Here is a 19863-nt window from a genome sequence, read left to right as displayed (position 1 = left end):
GTCCTTTGAATTTTTCCTGGAATTCGTGGCCAAGACCCAAAATCCTTCTGTGCACGATGACAGGTTCACTTCATTTTCCATTCCATCACTGACTGACTTTGTGGGTGGTGATGCTCCAAAGCTTTTGTTGTGCCCAGTCCAGGCCCTGTGTTGCTATCTTAAAAGAACTCGGCACTTTAGACCAGGCTGCCGCAGACTTTTTGCTAGTACAGGATGTACAAAGAAAGAGGTGTCGAAGAATACTATCTCTTTTTGGATACAGGAAGCCATCAAACAGGCATACTTGACTCCTGATGATTCCACCACCACGTTTTGTGCAGGCAAGAGCACATGACGTTAGAGGTATTGGTCCCTCTCTGGCTTTCAAAAAGAACTTGGGTGTACATAGAAGTGCTGAGCGCTGGTACTTGGTTACGCCAGTCGATGTTTCACCTTTTTCTATCTTAAGGATGTTGCCCACAGATCTGCGGACATCCCTAGGTCCTGTGGTGACTGCCCAACAGGTTGTGTAACTCATGGTTGCCCTTAACACGGCACCTTTGTATCTTACCCAAGATGATTGTGTGGATGAGAGAATGAGTGAGTTGGCTGGTCTCCTTTCTTTTGTACCTTTCCTTCTTCCTTCTGGCGGTTTAAGGAATAGACACGTTCATTCGCTGGACTGGTCTGATACAGGTTGAGGTAAGGTAGTCCATACTTATAGTGTGGTCGTATAATATACAAATATCTTACCCACTATTTGGTAGCATATGCTCCACTCCTTGGCAAGGAGGGGTTGGGAGTAATACAAACCCTGGTGTTTTGGTTTGTTGTTGGACAGTCAAAGTTTTTCTTTGGTTCCCTATACAATGGTTATCCCATGCATCATTGTACGTCACTCAGGTTCTGAGTGGTTAATATCATTTATCTAGCTTCTCCAACAGGCTTCAGTCTCTCCAGAAACCATTTCTTTTGAGAGCTGGACTGGTGGGTAAGCCCCCAGCCGGTCTTATACCTCCCTCCAAGTATGAGTCTATCCTATTGTTAAGACCGAAGGTTTGTTCGTGTAATGAACAAATGACAAATTTTCTAAGACAATTTGTATTTTTCATAGCTACAAACCTGAGGTCTTAACGTTATACTGCCTGCCTCTAGCCGCCCCTCTGTTTGTTAAGTCATCCTGAGTTGGGAAAGACTGGTGAGCGGCGTCGTCCTTGACCACTCCTCACCCGAGCTACGCATACATTGCCAGATATCACAAGATTCCTTGTTTTCATCTGCTTTTTAAACAGATCCAGCTAGTTGCTAGAAATTATCCTATTGTTAAGACTTCAGGTTTGTAGCTATGAAAATACAAATTGTCTTAGAGAATTTGTCATATTTGTTTTTAAAAGCGATGTTTGTATGCTGCAATCATGAAAGAACATTCTTAAATTTTGTAATTTTTGGTATACTAACACTGTTTCTTCTCCAATATTACAGGACTGTGTGTTTTGACTTGAGGAAAAGCCAGATAATTATGACTAGACGAAACTGGTTTGAGTGGCTAACTAGCCGTTTGTGCAGATCGTAACACTTTAGTATTAGATACTAGTTCAGTTTTGGCTGTAAGAGTGTTACACATAAAGGAACGGTAGGTGTAGTTTCGGCTATTTATATTTATTTGAGATGAATCTTACCTACTGTTAAATTTAGCTATATCTCCCCACTGATTAGGCGAGTCGGCATTCAAACAAAAAAAATAGAATGGCTGCCCGGGTGACTGTCTAGTGTAGCTGTTCTCCACCAGGTGTGTTTCAAATGTTTTAACTCTTGTCAGAATTCTCCTTGCCGCCATTGCGGCTAGGCAATTGTTGGTATTCTATGAAGTTTGGCTGTTTTACACCTGTTTACGGTATTGTAATTTCATTTTCCTAGGGTATCTTCCACCGGAAGCAAAACCAATAACCTCAGGCTATGTAGGAATGCTTTGGTGTAACCAGGAAGGTGAATTTGAAGTTGATCAACATTCCTCTGTACTGGCAGGGGTATATGAGTGATTTTGGAACTACTAGATTTGAAGAATGTAGGGAATTGTTCTGAGAATTTATGCCTGAATATGTCAGATATAGGAAAGACTGAGAAGAGGCAAAGTTAACCTTTTGTGTTGCAATTTAGAAACTTATAATGCCTTTGCCAGTGGTTAAACTTGAAGGCAAAGTTAACTTTTGTTTTGTGGTTTTAGAAAATTTAAAATGTATTTGTGAAGGTTAAGCCTGGAAGAGGCAAAGTTAACCTTTTGTGTTATGATTTTTAGGAACTTTGTCAAGGAACACAAGGTCCTCTGTGACATAATGGATAGGCTAGTGCATGAGAACTAGCTCCATATCTTCTACCTTATTGAACATTCATAATGTTAGCAGAAGTTGCAACTTCATTTAGTGTCAAGTCAATTTGTCGCTCCAGAATAGTATTGATGTGTCACAGTAGGAGTACAATTCAGTTTTTGTCCAATCACTACCTTAAGTATGCAGAATTGTGTTTGAAAACAGTAAAGCCCTTAATCCACTAATGGTAGTGGGTAGTCTTTTCCTGAGCCGAAAAAGAGCAATTTTTTAGGCTCTTTTGTTTAAATCCTGGGTTTTAATATTTTGGGGAGCGTGAAGGTACAATTTATATTGTAAAGGTATTCATTTTAAGTGACTTTCGTTTGATAGGGCTTTTGGACCCAGGCACAGGGGTCCCTCATACCACTTGCGTTTCATGCTGGCTGAATTGAAGCGGTTTTCTCCGCAAGGCTGCTCTTTGCTGCATACATATGAGAGCCTTGGTCCCTGAATGGAATCCAACTTCTGGTGGTAGTAAAACCCACCAAGGATTCCAGATCAGGTGAGAATGTTTTGGGTTTCGTATAAGAAACCTTTAGCTCGAAAGGCTGAGCGGAATTTTGTCTAGCTGCACTACCCACCATCCTCTTCTTAATGTGGGAATCAGCTAAATAATATAAATTTTCGTAATAAAATTTATTATTTGGATACTTACCTGCTGTTAAAGTAGACCCACCCAGCCTCCCCACAACTTAGTGGGCTGTCAAGGAGAATTCTGACAAGAGCTAAAACATTCGAAACACACCTGGTGGAGAACAGGTAAACTAGACAGTCATCCGGGCAGCCATTTGATTTTTTTTGTTTGAATGCCGACTCGCCTAATCGGCGGGGAAGTATAGCTAAATTTAACAGTAGGTAAGTATCCAAATAAGGGATTTTGACGAAGGAAAAATCTATTTCTGGGGGAGGACCTGTGTCGCCCGGTGAAAACTCCCTGTAGCTCATTTTTCAAGTATAAATATATCCTGAATATACCAGAGAAAAAGCTTACATGGTATGCTGAAGTTACTACCCTCAGCGCGAGCACCCCAAGGGGTGTCGGTATGAGTAAAGGGGCGTAGTGGAAGCCACTATTCACAGATCGTCTGCCACTTAGAAGATTCCCTCTCCAAAACCCCTCTACGGTGGGAGCCGTTACAAGCGCCACCTGCCTTACCTTCCACTCGCTACTACTACTAATACCCAACTAATACCCACGCGTGTACCTCAGCCCTGGAATAGACCTCCAGGCTTGGATTGGCCAAGGGTTGGGGAAAGGAAAGGCGAAAGAAGGGCTGGGTTCACCGGGCGACACAGGTCCTCCCCCAGAATTAGATTTTTCCTTCGTCAAAATCCCTTTTCTGGGTTCGACCTGTGTCTGCCAGTGAAAACATATAAGAGAATTCCATCCAAGCTAAATAGATACCAAACCAGTGTATAAATGGAGGTTAATGAAACCTAAGGTTCATTGAAATTGAATTTAATGTTTAAAATTATTGCAAAAATAAACTTATATACTACTTAACCTAGGGCTTAAACTATGACTTAAGAGTAATAATTACAAGAAACTGGTAATTGATAATGTACATCATGGTATTCAAGCCAACTGGACGGGTATGTACAGATGGAACGTAAAATCAAAATGGTTTCACGACCAATATCACAATGATATATAGACATGTTCCGATGGCGGGATGGCCAAGGCCCAGCCCGGCCCGGAAGAGAGAGGTTGGTGGGGAATACAAGCGAGTCAGGCAGGAAGGAGAGAGTATTAGGGAAAGAATAACAGAAGGGCTAGGAAGGGAGTTTATAAGACACAATTATTCAGGGGAGACTATACTTCCCGCCGCCACTGTTGAGAATTTAAGGGCCTTTATGTTTTTGAGATAGTGGCGTTTAAATACTGCTAGAGATTTGCAACCCGTATACTTTTTCAGGTCCTCAAAGTTCATGTTTTGAAAGTAGTTTTAATAGAGGTAACCACTGCTCGGATGTCATGGACATGTGGGACTGAATCCGGATTGGCTTGTTTTAATAAATGGTTATAGTATTTGCTGTCTAATACCTTTCAGAGAATTGTCCCACCTTTCTCTCTAATAAACAGCCTTTTGGAAGTAGGGCCTTGAAGTCTTTTGGGAAGGTCCTGGCTAGGAAGGATTTCAGAGTATTGACCTGACACAATGATGTATCCTGCATGAGAGGGAGAATTTTCCAAAGAGTCCACCTGTTCTGTGGGTCCTCGTTCTTAGCCAGAAATTGCCCGATCGGGTGATAGCAGGACTCCACCTGACGGAGGAATTCAATATGGCCTGGATTCCGGAGAGGAGCCGAGAGTTTCAGATATTCTGGCGCCTGAGGCCAGGGCCATTAAAAATAAGGTCTTTCTAAGGAGGGTTAAATATGGGCATGACTCATTGTTAGTCTGAGGCAAGTTTAAGGATATCATTCAAGAACCAAGAGACCGTCTGGGGCCGGTCTGCTGGTCTCAAGCGGGCGCATGCTCTTGGAATCGAAGAGAAGTACGCATCTGATAGGTTAATATTAAAACCTATCTGGAAAATCTTTCGTAATGCTGATTTTATCGTAATAATGGTACTGGCGGCTAGACCTTTCTCAAAAAGAGATCTAAAAAATGAGATGGCCAAATTTGTGGTCATCTCATGGGCATCCGAATCCTTTAGAAAATTAGCTAACTTCTTAACTGTTTTGAATCATATTGTTTGACCGTTGAATCCCTCTTATCTGATTCAATGAATAGGATGTTTAAAGGATCAATGCTAGCGTCTTTCTGAGCCGCAAACTTCATGAAGTCTATAAAGTTAGGGCACTCAGAATTCTTGAGGAAGCTGACACAGTCTGGGTTTGTACTACCTGCGTCAGTTCCGGACCTGGGATCCGTTTGGGACTGAGATTCATTTCTAGAAGAAGTGGATACCAGTTGCTTTTTGGCCAGTCGGGTGCCACTAGAGCTACTTGGCCTGTGAAGGATCTCAGTTTGTGCAAGACCTTCATCAGAAGATTCACTGGTGGAAATAGGTAGATTTTCTGCCAGTTGTTCCACTCTAAGGACATTGCATCCGTGGCGAAAGCTAGAGGGTCTAGGTTGGGAGCCACATAGCAGGGTAGTTTGTGGTTGGCTTCCGTGGCAAAAAGGTCTACTTGAAGACCCTGAATTTGATTGCCAATCCACCTGAACGAATCCACGTCCAGTGACCGCTCCGATTCCAGTGGAGTTGTTCTGGACAGTGAGTGTCCGCGATAACATTTTTTACTCCTGCTAGGTGAACTGCTGACTGGTGCTATTGATTCTTTTCTGCCAGCAAGAAAATCGCCAGCAATACGTGATTCAATTTGCTTGACCTGGAGCCTCCTCTGTTTATGCAGTGGACTACTACTAGACTGTCTGAGACTAGTCTTATATGCTTCTTCTTGGCCGGAGACAGACGTTTCAGGGTCAAGAACACTGCCATTGCTTCCAGGATGTTGATGTGGAACTGGCGGAATGTTTCCGACCATGTTCCTTGCACCTTCTTGTGCTGGGAATACCCTCCCCATCCACTTAGAGATGCGTCCATGTGGATAGTTAGAGACGGAGGAGGGAATTGTAGAGGTACTGACTTGGACAGGTTCTGGTGTTCCGTCCATGGACATAGCCTCTTTGTCAGGATAGGCGGAATCACCGAGATTTTGTCTCCGAGTTTGATATTGGCTCTTGTTCTCCAGATTCGACTGATATCCTTCAATCTGGCCTTTAACAGGACGTCCGTCACGGACGCAAACTGCAGCGAACCTAGAATCCTTTCTTGGGCCCGCCGAGAAGCTTTCTTGTTTTTAAGAAACCACTTCGTGGCTTTTGCTATTTCTTTTGCCTTTTTGGGTGGGAGAGATACCTCGTGTCTGTTCAAGGTCCCATTGGATTCCCAGCCACTGGAAACGAGAAGCTGGGGTGAGCCTGGATTTCTCCTTGTTTATCTGGAATCCCAGGGATTCCAGAAATTCCATCACCTTGGATGTTGACTTGTGTCATTCTTTGATGCTGGCTGCCCAAATGAGCCAGTCGTCTAGGTAGGCTACTAACAAAATGCCTCTCGTTCTTAGTACTGGAACTATCGTCTCTCCTAGTTTGGTAAATATTCTGGGCGCAATGTTGAGCCCGAACAGCATGACTCTGAATGAGTAAGCCTGCTTTCCTAGTTTGAAGCCTAGGTACAGAGAGAAGTTCCTTGCTATCGGAACATGATAGTAGGCGTCTGTAAGATCGATAGAGGTGGTGACGGCCCCACGGGGAAGTAAGGTCTGTACCTGCGAGATGGTCAGCATGCGGAACTTGTCGCAGCGAATGTACGAGTTGAGACGGGACAAATCCAGAATCACTCTTCTTTTGCCTGAGTCCTTCTTGGGGACACTGAACAGACGTCCTTGGAATTTTATGCGCCCCACTTTCTTTATGGCTTTCTTCTGGAGGAGGTCTTTGGTATAGTCTATAAGGTCAGCCGTAGGCTTCTGATAAAAACTGACTGGTGGAGGAGGCCCTTTCTCCCAACTCCACCCGAAGCCTTTCGAGACTATACTGTGGGCCCATGGACTGAAGGTCCATTGGTCCCGGAATAGATACAACCTCCCTCCTACTTGCGGACTCTCACTGGTTGGGTGCAGGTCTGGTGCCTCTGCCTCCACGGAAGCCTCTACCTCTTGATCCGTCTCGTAGCCGGGGACCACCTCTGGCCCGGCTACTTCCGGCATGTCTGCTATAGGAGTGAAAGAGATCTCTCGCTTCATAGGTAGGGTTAAAGACCGGGGAGGTCACTATAGCTGAAGAGGTAGACGGCTGTGGGGCCGACGGAGTTTGCACTAGGACAAACTGCTGTTGGGGGTGCACCTTAGAAGTGGATGGTTTTCCAACCTGGGAAACTGGCACTGCTTACACTATTGCCTGTGGATGCGAGCCTTGGTAAGGGTTATACGTACCTCCTTGCCTTATTCTTGGTTCTGACTTGGTGTCCGGGCCGGGGAGACCCCAACGAACCCAAAGACTCTGGTTGGCTCTGGATGCCTCTTGGAGGATGTTAGTAACTTCCTCTTTTGGGAAAAGGTTCTCTCCCCAGATTAATGACTTAATGAGCCTATTGGGCTCATGTTTTATCGAGGCACCCGCTAAGACGTGCTTCCTACAAGCCCGTCTCGCCACGGCAAAATTGTACAGGTCTGACTGAAACGTCTGTAAGAGCGCCTCGGTCAGGACCCTGAACACCTGCTCCTCAATATAGGTGGATGCTACCAACTCCACCGCAGTGACAGAGTTGATAGATCTTGCCAGTCTGGTCTTTACTTCAAATTCCGTCTTTACTAGGTGGTCCGGAATCCTGGGCAATTTCTCAGAAAACAGGTCAGAGGCCCAGTCCTGGTCGATTTTACCTGTGGTAAACGTCGCCGGAGCGTCCTTCCAAAAGTCCTATCCGGTAGGTAAGAGAAGGGAGGTAACCTCCGTCTCTCTCAGTGCTGGTAGAGGTTTCTCCTCCACCGCAGCTTGCAGCGTTAATTCCGCCACCTTAGACGTGCATGGTGATGGAATCCCGTCCGGGGTCACAAACATTGTAAAGCTGCCCTTATGCGACGTTAACTTTGTGTTAACGTAACCCCATTCGGACAGGGTGCGGACCCAAGTGGCTTGTGCTTGTTCCCTCTGGAAGATCACCAACTCCTTCGGGATTTTATCGACCCGGACTAGCGCATGTTTTGCCAGTCTCACGAATCCGGGGAATGGGAATTGGAGGCCTGGAGGAAAGAACTCAAAGTCCTCGATTGGCTGGGTTCCCTTCAATTGTCAGCTTCCCGTCCAAGAACGGGGCATGCAGCGCCAGCCTCCATGGATTTTCCTTGTCGAAAGGAGGAAGCTTGGATGCATACGGCACCATCATGGATAGCGCCGGAGTCCCAGAGTGGAGGAGTTCGGAGAGCATATCCCCTAAAGCCTTGATCCTCTCGGTCAGAGACGTAAACGCCTGGCCGGAGGTGTCCGGGACTGAGGCAAGGCGAGGCGTATCACCTCAAGCCTCTGGTCTATCACTCCACTAACCTTCGATAACAGAAGGCTAGTGAAGGCTTCTAAATCGACACCAGACTCTGCCACCTTAGGAACGATGGTCTGTAAACCCATCCCCACAGTAGGGGAATGGTTTAAGGCAGCAGGCGACTGTGCAGAAGTCAACGGCTGTGGGGCCGACGACAACTCCGTCGCCGCTGGCGGAGCTGGTTTCGTACCCGTTTTCAGGGTCTTGGTTTTCAAGGTCTTTACTTTGGGAGCGATGGAAAGTGCTCCCACGCTAGGAGGGGTGGGCCTGGTGAAGCCCAGGAAGGAAGAGGAAGAAGAAGGAGTAGGACTAAGAATGAGACTCGCCTCACTTACCTCCCCACCCACCTGTTCCTCCGTGACCATGGGTTCCATGTTAATATTGATGGCCGCTACTTCGTTCATCAAGTCCTGGTCGTCGGGGACCGGCATGGTTGCCATCCGGATGGCTTCTATCAGTGGGTCCGCTACGCCCGCCGGAATCACCGTGTTGGCTGTGGCTCCCTGAAACAGGAGGGAGCATAGTCCGGCGTCCAGTACATAGGGCTGTCCCTTTGGAGCGTTCTTCCCGAAGCCGGCCACCCACTTCCTGAGGTTTACCTTCGCTTCGTGTCGAGCTGCTTCCTCAGCCTGTCAGGGTAGAACCGTATTAGTATATTACCTGGAAATAATGTCTGTATAACACCTTATTAAGACATTATAACAGGACTTGTACATCAATGATGTAGCGAAGTACTTACATGCTCATCAACTAAGGTCGACACCATTTCGTAGCACACCGTACATGCGTCGGGGTGCCAAACCATATAGTTCTCTAGTTGCACCTTGCAGTTGGCGTGCGAACGGCACACTACATGGCCGTACGGCTTGCCTAGGGAGGCGGGGCACCCCTCTGCCTGGCAGCGAACCATCTGTAAATGGAATTTGTTTATGAGCACCGAACTTCGGTAACTGACGAAGAGAGCATGCACCTTAACTTAGATGGGTCAAGATCTATTCGCTACGTATATTCAAATAACTACCATGAATAAAGTAATTACTTTGGGTGTATTTGCCTGGTCTCGATTCCGTCCTGAGAAAATAGATACCGGTTCGTTATGCGGGATCTGAGGTCCGCCAGCACTGGAGGGGGGGGGAAGGAAGATTCTCCCCTTTTCTCCATTGCGTATGGCTGAGTCGGAAGGCTACGTGTTACCTAGCTGGACCCGGACCTGCTTATTATACTCCGCCAGAGCCGAGACTAAGGATGAAATTAGAGCACCGGCAACATTTTGTAATGCTCCGTCGACAAGTGTGGGGTGAGTCACACTGCCTTGGTCCTTACGGGACCGGAGCTATATGGGGGCCCCGAAGCTCCGTCCGCTAAATGAATCGTCTCCTAATGTCCCTTATAATGCCAGAGGGAAGGGGCTAGTGCGGCAGATCAGTAGGGCATTCCAATGAACCTGTGCGCACTAATTTAGAGGGGGCGTAGCTCCCAGCCTGAATCCACCCGGGTGAGAAGGGGGTTGGTGTTGGAGAACGAAGCAACAAGCGACGGAGCTCATATAATGTATGCTCCGGAGCTACATCCGCCAACTGGTGCGGTACTGGCCCGCTTGTGAGTCTGCGGAAACGTCTACTCGGAGATATACGGGGTTAATATTCAATTTAGTAACAAAATCCCACTCCCTTCCCCTCCCTCCCCCCCACACCTACTGTGAGAGGGGGAGGGGAGAGGTATGTGGTACATGTGGCTGGTCATGATCGTCTGGCCACCCACCCGATCAGAGATGGACTTACACCAAGGCTATAGCCTACCCCTTATAGGGAAAAGGCCGACTGGCTCATGGCCCGTCGCGGTTAGATGGTGGTCGCTCTCGATCAGGAGGCTATGCCGGGTTAGGCCAAGACGTACCAGACCGGTATTTACAATAACATATATACAATATAAATACTACAATATACCATATTCATAGCGAGGTCTAATGGAAGAGTTGCAAGGAAATTAGGCAAAAAGGGGGGGAGAGGTACCCGTATGGATCCATTTAAGTTCCGAGATCACGACAGAACTGGGCAGGGTAGGCCAACTGACCACCCCTGCCAGACTGAAGTGGACGGTAGTCCTCGACCAAACCTACTAAATCGAAATTTTTCGATCTAGACCGGCCGGGCGGGTGGACCTCAACCAAACCTACTAAACCGAATTCCTTCGATTTAGACCAGTAGGGAGGTAGATCCGGGAGGACACTGGTCGAGAAAATCTCTATTTTAACATCCTCCCTGCTAGCCCAATAGCACCACAGGGGGAGTAAGGTGCGTCTGAGGGTACTAGGGAAGGGAAACCTAGCCTACCTTCCTAGGGCTAGCCTAGGCTAGATTGAACTATACTCTGTTTTTCCTCATCTGTCCATCCGCCTGTGGTGTTTTTGTATGGTAACACTGCGTCCCGGGCTTTAGATAGTTACATTCAGCTTACATTCAACTATTATAATAATATCCTATTTCGAATATTAACGGTGTAATTCGCATACAGTAAATTATTAAAACACTTTTCAGTTGCAAATGTACATCCAGATATCCTTTTATTTACCTAAAACTTACAAATAGTGTAACTATCTAAAGCCCGGGATGCAGTGTTACCATACAAAAACACCACAGGCGGATGAACAGATGAAAAAAAACAGAGTATAGGTGGGGAAGGTTGGGGCAACTCATCCGACCTCAGTGAGTGCAAATCAAGACTTATCTAAGATTGTGCTACTCATACGTAATCTCACTACCAGAAGGAGGGAGAGAGAGAGAGAGGGGGGGGGGACCGGGCCCCCTCTCTCCTTTCACGAATATGATAGGCTTAACAATAATAATATTGTGCATCGCTATAAAATCATGCAAAGACTGGCGCAAACCCACCCTTGAGCCGCTGGGGAGGGGGCCTTTTATTTACGATGTAAACTAACCCACTCCTTTGTACCCCAACGAAAGTCAAGAGCAAGTTAGGCCTACTCCAAATCTCACTTCGGATAAAGTAAATCCGCAATACACATATGTTGCTGATGACTATGCATCACCTAGATAAAGTATGTAATGCCTAACATATAATATGAAAAATATTTATGTAGTTATCGTGTGTGAAAAAACCCACGCGCTCTGATGACGCTCCCAAAATGGCGGCACAGCCGACGGCGCCCACAATACTATTCTGAGGGGCCAAAGGCGATTTATGGAAACATTTCAATCATAAAAATCATAAACACGTAAATTGGAGTACTCAACTTAGGTGTAGTAGGAAGATCTGCTGTTGCCATAGCAAAAAAAGTGAAAAATCTTGGGAGCGAAACTGAAGCAAAGTGCGCACACAGATTGCTAATACAGGAATGAGGTACACTCGTGGGTATTAGTAGTAGTAGCGAGTGGAAGGTAAGGCGGGTGGCGGTTGTAATGGCTCCCACTGTAGAGGGGTTTTGGAGAGGGTATCTTCTAAGTGGCAGAGGATCTGTGAATAAGTGGCTTCCACTACGCCCCTTTACTTATACCGACACCCGTTGGGGTACTCGCGCTGAGGGTGGTAACGTCAGCATACCATGTAAGCTTTTTCTCTGGTATATTTAGGATATATTCATACTTGAAAAATGAGCTACAGGGATTTTTCACCGGCAGACACAGGTCGAACCCAGAAAATAAATTTTATTATGAAAATTTATTTTGTTCATGCAACTTACCTGACAGATATATATATAGCTGTATTTTCTGAAGTCCGACAGAATTTCAAAACTCGCGGCACACGCAGTGGGCGGCCAGGTGGTAGTACCCATTCCCGCCGCTGGGAGGCGGATATCAGGAACCATTCCCATTTTCTATTCATATTTTTTTTCTGTCGCCGGTCGGTAAACTACTGTTTACAGACCTCCGCCCAGGATTTTTTGGATTTGACTCACATTTAAGTATCTGATTGACTTTTGGTATTGATTTTGGATTGTTGGATTGGCATACGCGATAGTGGACCGTTTTTTGACTTTGGATTGGCTTTTCTGTAAACGTGATGTCTGGATCAAGTGCAGTGAGTTTCAGAGTGTGTGTGAGGAGTGATTGTAAGGTGAGGCTACCGAAATCATCGGTAGACCCCCACACAGTATGTATGAGTTGTAGGGGGCATATTTGTTTGATGGATGATCGGTGCAATGAATGTGATGGATTGGCCGATGATGATTGGAGGGTGTATGATTCCTATCGGCGCAAATTAGAACGCGATAGGATCAGGAGGTTTTCCTCCAGGAGTGGTTCTACCAAAGGTAAGGGTGATAATATTTCTCCTGTAATAACACCTGTAGATTTTGCATCTCCTAAACCTGTGTTGCCTTCGGGCCCTGAATCTGTGTCGGGAGAAGGTAATGCTCTCTCTCTTATTTTGGAGTCTCTACGTACTCTAGAGACCAAAGTGAAAGCCTTGGAAACTGGCTCAGTGCAAGTGCGTGATCGTGCCCCTAGTGTTGTGGAGGGGGCGTCAGATCGGCCCCATAATGCCTCTAGGCCTAGACCGCTATCGGACTCCCAGGATCAGGGAGGGAGGGGGTATGTCGAAAGCTGCAAGAGGGTTACGGGGTCTCCCCACCGATCTGGCGTCCCCTTCGGCAGGCCTTGTTGCAAAGTCCCAGCTGTCAAGGAGCGCGCATCCTTAAGGACTGCTTTTTCTTCCTCCGAAGCGTCCTCCCCGCGCAAGGGGTGGAGCGCTCGGAGAGACTCTCGTCCGTTGAAAAGGACGTTTCGTGTTGAGGACGCTTCACGTCCTGTATCGCCGCTTTCTTTGGAGGACGCTTATGACGCTTTTCCGCCTCAGAAGAGAGGTAAAATCTCATCCGATGAGGACGCTGGGTTGCGCGCACTAGGCGCGAATCCCTGAGAAGCAGGTAACTGTACCTGTGAGAAGGAGAGGAGGAGGCGTCCCTCGCCCCTCGTCTTCTCGCAGGATCAGCCCTGCTCCCTCTGTTCGTTCCTCTCCAACGAAGAACATTCTTTTGTCCCTTCAGGACCAGCTATCGACACTTATGGTTCAGAGGACTCGCCCAGCAGCAGTCGAGCCTAAGCGGAGGAAGGACCTTAGACTACCCGTTAAGAGGATGAAGCAGTCTCATTCTCCCTCTCCTCGCTCGTCTCTTTCGCCGATTGCGTTTCCTTCGGCGATTCGCCGATCTCGTTCGCCCGCTAAGAAGACGTTTCGTCAGGACGCTTTCGTTCCCTCTCGACGTCATGGGCAGGCTGCTTGCCGTGATTTTCGGGAGGACGCTCAGGACGCTTTGGAGTGTGATCAGGACGCTCAGCAGGACGCTCGGCAGGACGCTCGGCAGGACGCTCGGCAGGACGCTTTTCAGGACGCTTCGGGGGACTCCGGCCAAGAAGAAGACGTACACCAGGACGTTGGGTTGCGCGCACAGGCGCGTATACCTGAGAAAATGTCTACCCTTTCGTTGAGGAAACGTAAGGACGCTTCTCTTGCAAGTGAGGCTGCCTCGGGCGTCGCTAAGGACGCTCATCCCCGTCAGGACGCTCTGCCTCCTTCGAGCGGTAAACGCCACAAAGAAGACAGCCTAGATAAGGCTTCTACCAGTAAACATCGGGGGTCTCCTCTTCTGATTAGAGAAGAAGGAGAGTTGAGTAGTCCTGCTGACTCTGTTGAAGAGGAACCTTCTGCTGCCTCTTCAGTCTCGGATTATAAAGTTCTTGTGCGGCTGTTGCGTTCGTCCTTCGAGGACAAGTTCCAGCCTGCAGCTCCCAAGTCTCCTCCTTCGCAGTTTTCATCCTCTAAGACTTGTAAGACCCCGGAGTTTGTTGAGATGAAGACTTTGCTCTCTACTAAGCGGGCATTCAAGAAACTCCAAGACTGGATGGAACGAAGGAAGGATCAAGGCAAGACAACTTTCGCCCTTCCTCCCGCTAGACTCAGCGGTAAAGGAGGTATGTGGTATAAAACCAAAGAAGACGTGGGTGTGAGAATCCCTTCTTCAGCACAAGGGGATTTCTCCAGCTTGGTGGATTCTCAGAGGAGGTCCCTTTTATCCACTGCTAAAGTGACCTGGACCCCTACGGAGACGGACCATCATTTGAAGGGGCTGCTCCGGACTCTTGAAGTATTCAACTTCCTAGACTGGGTGCTTGGGAGTTCTGGATCTGCAATCGAGAAGCCCAGAGTCTCTCAGTCTGGGGGAGCTGTCCAGCGTGCTATCATGCATGGACAAAGCCGTCAGGGATGGTTCAGAGGAGCTGGTCTCTCATTTTGGGACGGCCTTCTTGAAGAAGAGATCTTTGCTGTGTAATTTCACAGCTTGATCAGTTACTCCAGCTCAGAAAGCGGAGCTGCTCTTTTCTCCTATTACGAATCAAATCTCTCCCCCAGACTTTGGTTAAGGACCTGGCAAGCAGTTTGCAAGAAAAGGCAACGCAGGACCTCTTAGCCCAGTCCTCGAGACGTCCGGCAGTTCCTTCCACTTCTTCGGCTTTTGTACGACCGCCGAAGAAAGTTAAGCCCTTTCGTGGGGCTCCTCCCTCGAGAGCAGCTCCTCGAGGGAGAGGACTTGCAAGAGGAAGAGCTTCTTTCAAACCAAAGCCTTCCAAGTGAGACGTATGTCCTTCAGACACCAGTCGGAGCCAGACTGAAGTTCTTTGCGGGAGCATGCAGAGAGAGGGACACGGACCCTTGGTCCCTCAAGATCGTGGAGCAGGGGTACAAGATCCCCTTTTTAGATCTTCCTCCTCTTTCTACGACTCCCAGAGACCTTTCTCCATCCTATCAGGGAGAAAAGAAACAAGTTTTATTCGATCTTCTACAACAAATGATCGAAAAAAGAGCGGTGGAACAAGTCGGGGACCTGGGGTCTCCAGGCTTTTACAACAGGATTTTCCTAATACCAAAGCAGTCGTCAGGTTGGCGTCCAGTCCTAGATGTAAGCAGGCTCAATCTTTTCGTGGAAAAGACCAAATTCACGATGGAGACGCCTCATTCTGTTCTGGGAGCCTTGAGACCGGGTGACTGGATGGTGTCCTTAGACCTGCAGGACGCGTACTTTCACATCCCGATCCACCCTCTTTCAAGAAAGTACCTAAGATTCGTCTTGGGCAAAAAAGTGTGGCAGTTCAGAGCTCTTTGTTTTGGCCTGACCACGGCTCCAATGGTGTTCACCGTAGTCCATGAAAATGTGGCGAGGTGGCTACACTCTTCAGGGATAAGGGATTTTCCCGATTTATTTACCTCGACAATCTGGCTTATCAGAGCTTCGTCGAGAGAGAAGTGTCTGAAGGACTTGCAGTTCACGTTAGCCCTAGCGAAGTCCCTGGGACTTCTTGTCAAACCTCGAAAAGTCGCATCTGACCCCGACACAGTCCATCGTGTATCTGGGGATTCAGATGGATTCAGTGGCTTTTCGAGCGTTTCCGTCCCAGGAACGTCAGCGGCTAGGATTAGAGAAGATCTCGGCCTTCTTGGGGAAAGAAACTTGCTCGACGAGGGAATGGATGAGTCTGCTGGGCACCATTTCATCGCTAGAAAGGTTTGTTTCCTTGGGAAGACTGCACCTCAGACCTCTCCAGTTTTTCCTTGCGGACGAGTGGAAGGTCAAGGACGATCTCAATGCGATCCTGAGAATATCGCATCCAATAAAGAACCATCTAAGATGGTGGTTCGACCCACAGAAACTAACAGGAGGGCTTGTCCCTAAGTCTTCTGAGCTCCGACCTAGTGTTGTTCTCAGACGCTTCCATATCGCGGGCTGGGGAGCAAGCACTAGGAGGGGAGGAAAGTGTCAGGCTCCTGGAGAGGGGAACAGGTAGCCTGGCACATAAATGTCAAAGAGCTAGCAGCAATCTTTCTGTCGCTGCAGTTCTTCGAAGGGAGTTTGACGAACAAGATCGTTCAAGTAAACTCCGACAATACCACAGCACTCGCTTATTTGAAGAATCAGGGAGGAACACACTCCAGAACTTTGTTTCACCTGGCGAAGGAAAGATTTCTGCTGTGGGCCGAAAAGAAAAGGTTACGATCCTGACGAGGTTCATTGCAGGAGTGCAAAACGTCAGGGCCGACCTTCTCAGTCGTCGGGGACCAAATCCCTACCGCGGAATGGACCTTAAACAAAGACGTGTGTCGAGACCTTTGGAGGTTGTGGGGACGTCCTCTGGTCGACTTATTCGCGACGTCGAGGACCAAGAGGCTTCCTCTGTATTGCTCCCCGGTCCTAGATCCAGAAGCAATCGCTGTGGACGCGTTGCTATGGAATTGGACGGGCCTAGATCTGTACGCCTTCCCGCCATTCAAGATCATAGGGGAAGTCATGAGGAAGTTTGCGGCTTCAGACGGGACGAGGTTGACCCTTATCGCCCCGATGTGGCCAGCGAGAGAATGGTTCACAGAGGTCATGTCTTTCCTTGTAGACTTTCCAAGGACGTTGCCCTGGAGGAAAGATCTACTCAAACAGCCTCACTTCGAAAGGTATCACCAAAACCTCTCCGCTCTGGGTCTGACTGCGTTCAGACTATCGAAAAGTTGGCCAAAGCGAGAGGTTTTTCGAAAACAGCTGCGAGAGCAATCGCAAATGCAAGACGTGCATCTACAAAAGCTGTATACCAATCGAAGTGGGCTTCCTTCAGGGCATGGTGTAAAAAGGAGGGAGTTTCCTCTTCCACGACCTCTGTGAACCAGATAGCCGATTTTCTGCTCTTTCTCAGGAATGTGCAGAAATTAGCAGTCCCTACCATCAAGAGATATAAGAGCATGTTGTCAGCGGTTTTTAGGCACAGAGGCCTGGACCTTTCTGACAACAAAGACATTCATGATCTCTTAAAATCTTTTGAGACTTCGAAGATTCCCCAAACAAGACCGCCTTCATGGAACCTTGACGTGGTTCTTAGGTTCTTAATGTCAAGTCCTTTTGAACCACTTCAAGCAGCGTCTCTTCGAAACTTGACAAGGAAGGCTCTTTTCCTAACTTCTCTGGCGACGGTTAAGAGAGTTAGTGAAATACAAGCTTTTAGTAATCTATGGGATTCAAAGGAGACAACGCTGTCTGCTCTTTGAGCCCACTTTCTTGGCAAAGAATGAAAATCCTTCTAACCCTTGGCCGAAAAGCTTCGAGATCAAGGGTATGTCAAGTCTGGTGGGCCAAGAACCAGAGAGAGCCCTGTGCCCTGTCAGGGCTCTCAAGTTCTATGTGCATAGAACAAAAGAGGTAAGAGGTCCCTCAGGTAATCTCTGGTGCTCTGTGAAGAGACCAGAGTTACCTTTATCTAAGAATGCTGTTGCTTTCTTTCTGAGGGATGTCATTAAAGAGGCTCATTCATCTTGCCAGAAGACTGATTTGAGCCTCTTACGAGTGAAAGCTCACGAAGTTTGAGCTGTCGCTACCTCTCTTGCCTTCCAAAAGAATATGTCAATCAAGGACATTCTTGATGGCACCTTTTGGAGGAGCAACTCTGTCTTCGCCTCACATTACCTACGGATTGAGAACGATTTATGACGACTGTAATTCTCTTGGGCCACTTTTTCTGCAGACACAGTCTTGGGGGCTGGAGGTAGCTCTTTCCCTATCCCTTAGTTAGGTTTAGGTTAGTTTTTATTGTTGTGTTTTTAGGTTGTGGTGAGTCTTGTGTGAAGATCTCCCATCCCTTAGTTTAGTATTCAAGGGGTCTTTGGATAGTTGGTCAGGTGGTAGTCAGTTGCTTCGTTGCCCTCATATGTATGGCTCTATGGTCTTGTCACGTTGAGGTCACGTCCCCGTTGACAGATCATCCAGAGCGCACCAGCACTGCAGGTCTTCACCTGGCTGGCAACTCTGATTAAGCAAAAGCAGGCTTAAGTGACAGTAATCACAGAGTCTACTTTGCTAACAGGTGAGGAACCAAGATATACATCATCTACTTAATTTAAGTTTCCTATAAATCCTATTCTGTCTCTTCCCACCATCCGAAGGTGGGATTCAGCTATATATATATCTGTCAGGTAAGTTGCATGAACAAAATGTTATTGTTATAATACAATTAAGTTTGTTCATACTTACCTGGCAGATATATATAATTAAAGTGCCCACCCTCCTCCCCTCAGGAGACAGGGGCATTAATAAAATATGAATAGAAAATGGGAATGGTTCCTGATATCCGCCTCCCAGCGGCGGGAATGGGTACTACCACCTGGCTGCCCACTGCGTGTGCCGCGAGTTTTGAAATTCTGTCGGACTTCAGAAAATACAGCTATATATATATCTGCCAGGTAAGTATGAACAAACTTAATTGTATTATAACAATAACATATTTTATGTAAGTATTTTATGTGAAAGACCAAATATCTGCTGGATGTGTTATATATCCAATGCATACTGCATTGTCCAGATTATGTATAAATATTTTTTTCTTGATATTACACATGTAGGCTCTTTGCAATAGATTAAACAAAACTAAAGATAGAGAATATTTAAAATTGAAAATTTAAAGATAGAGAATATTTAAAATTGAAAAATTTTCAAGGATTGCTCGCCCTTCAATAGCTTCCCGTCCTGCACATTTGTTCTATCAACTGCTCCCTTCACAGTATGAATTGTTTAATGGAAAAAGAAACCCACAAAATTACTGTGTATAACTTTTTTACTTAAGTATTTACATATTTTTTTACTCAACACTCGAGTACTTTCAGCCCCTATCTGTGGCCCTTTCTCAAGAAAATGTGTAGGTTGTCAGCTTGGGTCAAGGCCCAGCAGTCGTCTGGAACATCTTGTTGAGCTGTCATTTATGTGATGGCTGTCCTGGTTTCCTTGAGAGATTTTAATCCCCCTCTTGTTGCTCTGATATCCTGAGCTGATGGTCAATGGGATTAACCCTTGTGGTAAGTGAGTGGTCACCAACAGTCTGTTGGGCTGAACATCTAATCTCTAGGATAGCCTCAGTGGTGTGGTCGGTTTGGTCTTGGTGTGCCACCTCGGTGGCCATGAGTTCAATTCTCGGGCATTCCATTGAGGGGTTAGAGATGTGTATATCTGGTGATATAAGTCTACTCTTGACGTGGTTTGGAAGTCGTAAAGCCGTTGGTCCTGTTGCTGAATAACCACTGGTTCCATGCAATGTAAAAACCCCTTTGAAACAAACAAACAAACAAACATACCTAATCTCCAGGTCAGAAGGGTCAATCTTAGCTTCTTTTAATATCAAAGCTCGGCTTATGGGATCTGAGGTGAAACCTTTGTTTCCTTCTATCACTTTAATGATGAGTGCTCCTTCTACTGCCCTCCTATGGCTGATTTTATTGCTTTTTTATATAAGCCTACTGTTTTTAAATCCATCCTATCGTTCTTTTCCCAACAATGCCTTGCTATAGCACTCCCCTGCGAGTTAAGCTGTACTGCCCTTCTGTGTTCTTGATTTGTAGTCCTTATTCCCTTACCTGTTTCCCCCACATAGTATTTGTCCCCACAATTGCTACAATCAATTAGGTATGCCCCCTACATCATCTGCATT

General features: G+C 46.9%; 1 protein-coding gene across 1 annotated transcript in view; it reads left to right on the top strand.

Annotated features, from left to right (window-relative positions):
* LOC135219718 (cytochrome b-245 chaperone 1-like) overlaps positions 1-19863 on the top strand; it is a 291532-nt gene that overhangs the window by 158063 nt on the left and 113606 nt on the right. The window contains exon 5 of the mRNA XM_064256716.1: positions 14309-14329. Coding sequence (XP_064112786.1) covers positions 14309-14329 — 21 coding nt within the window. The remainder of the gene's footprint in view (positions 1-14308; positions 14330-19863) is intronic.

This window comes from Macrobrachium nipponense, chromosome 1 (assembly GCF_015104395.2).
Source record: "Macrobrachium nipponense isolate FS-2020 chromosome 1, ASM1510439v2, whole genome shotgun sequence".
NCBI lineage: Eukaryota > Metazoa > Arthropoda > Malacostraca > Decapoda > Palaemonidae > Macrobrachium > Macrobrachium nipponense.
This window is presented reverse-complemented; position numbering and strand designations above follow the sequence as displayed.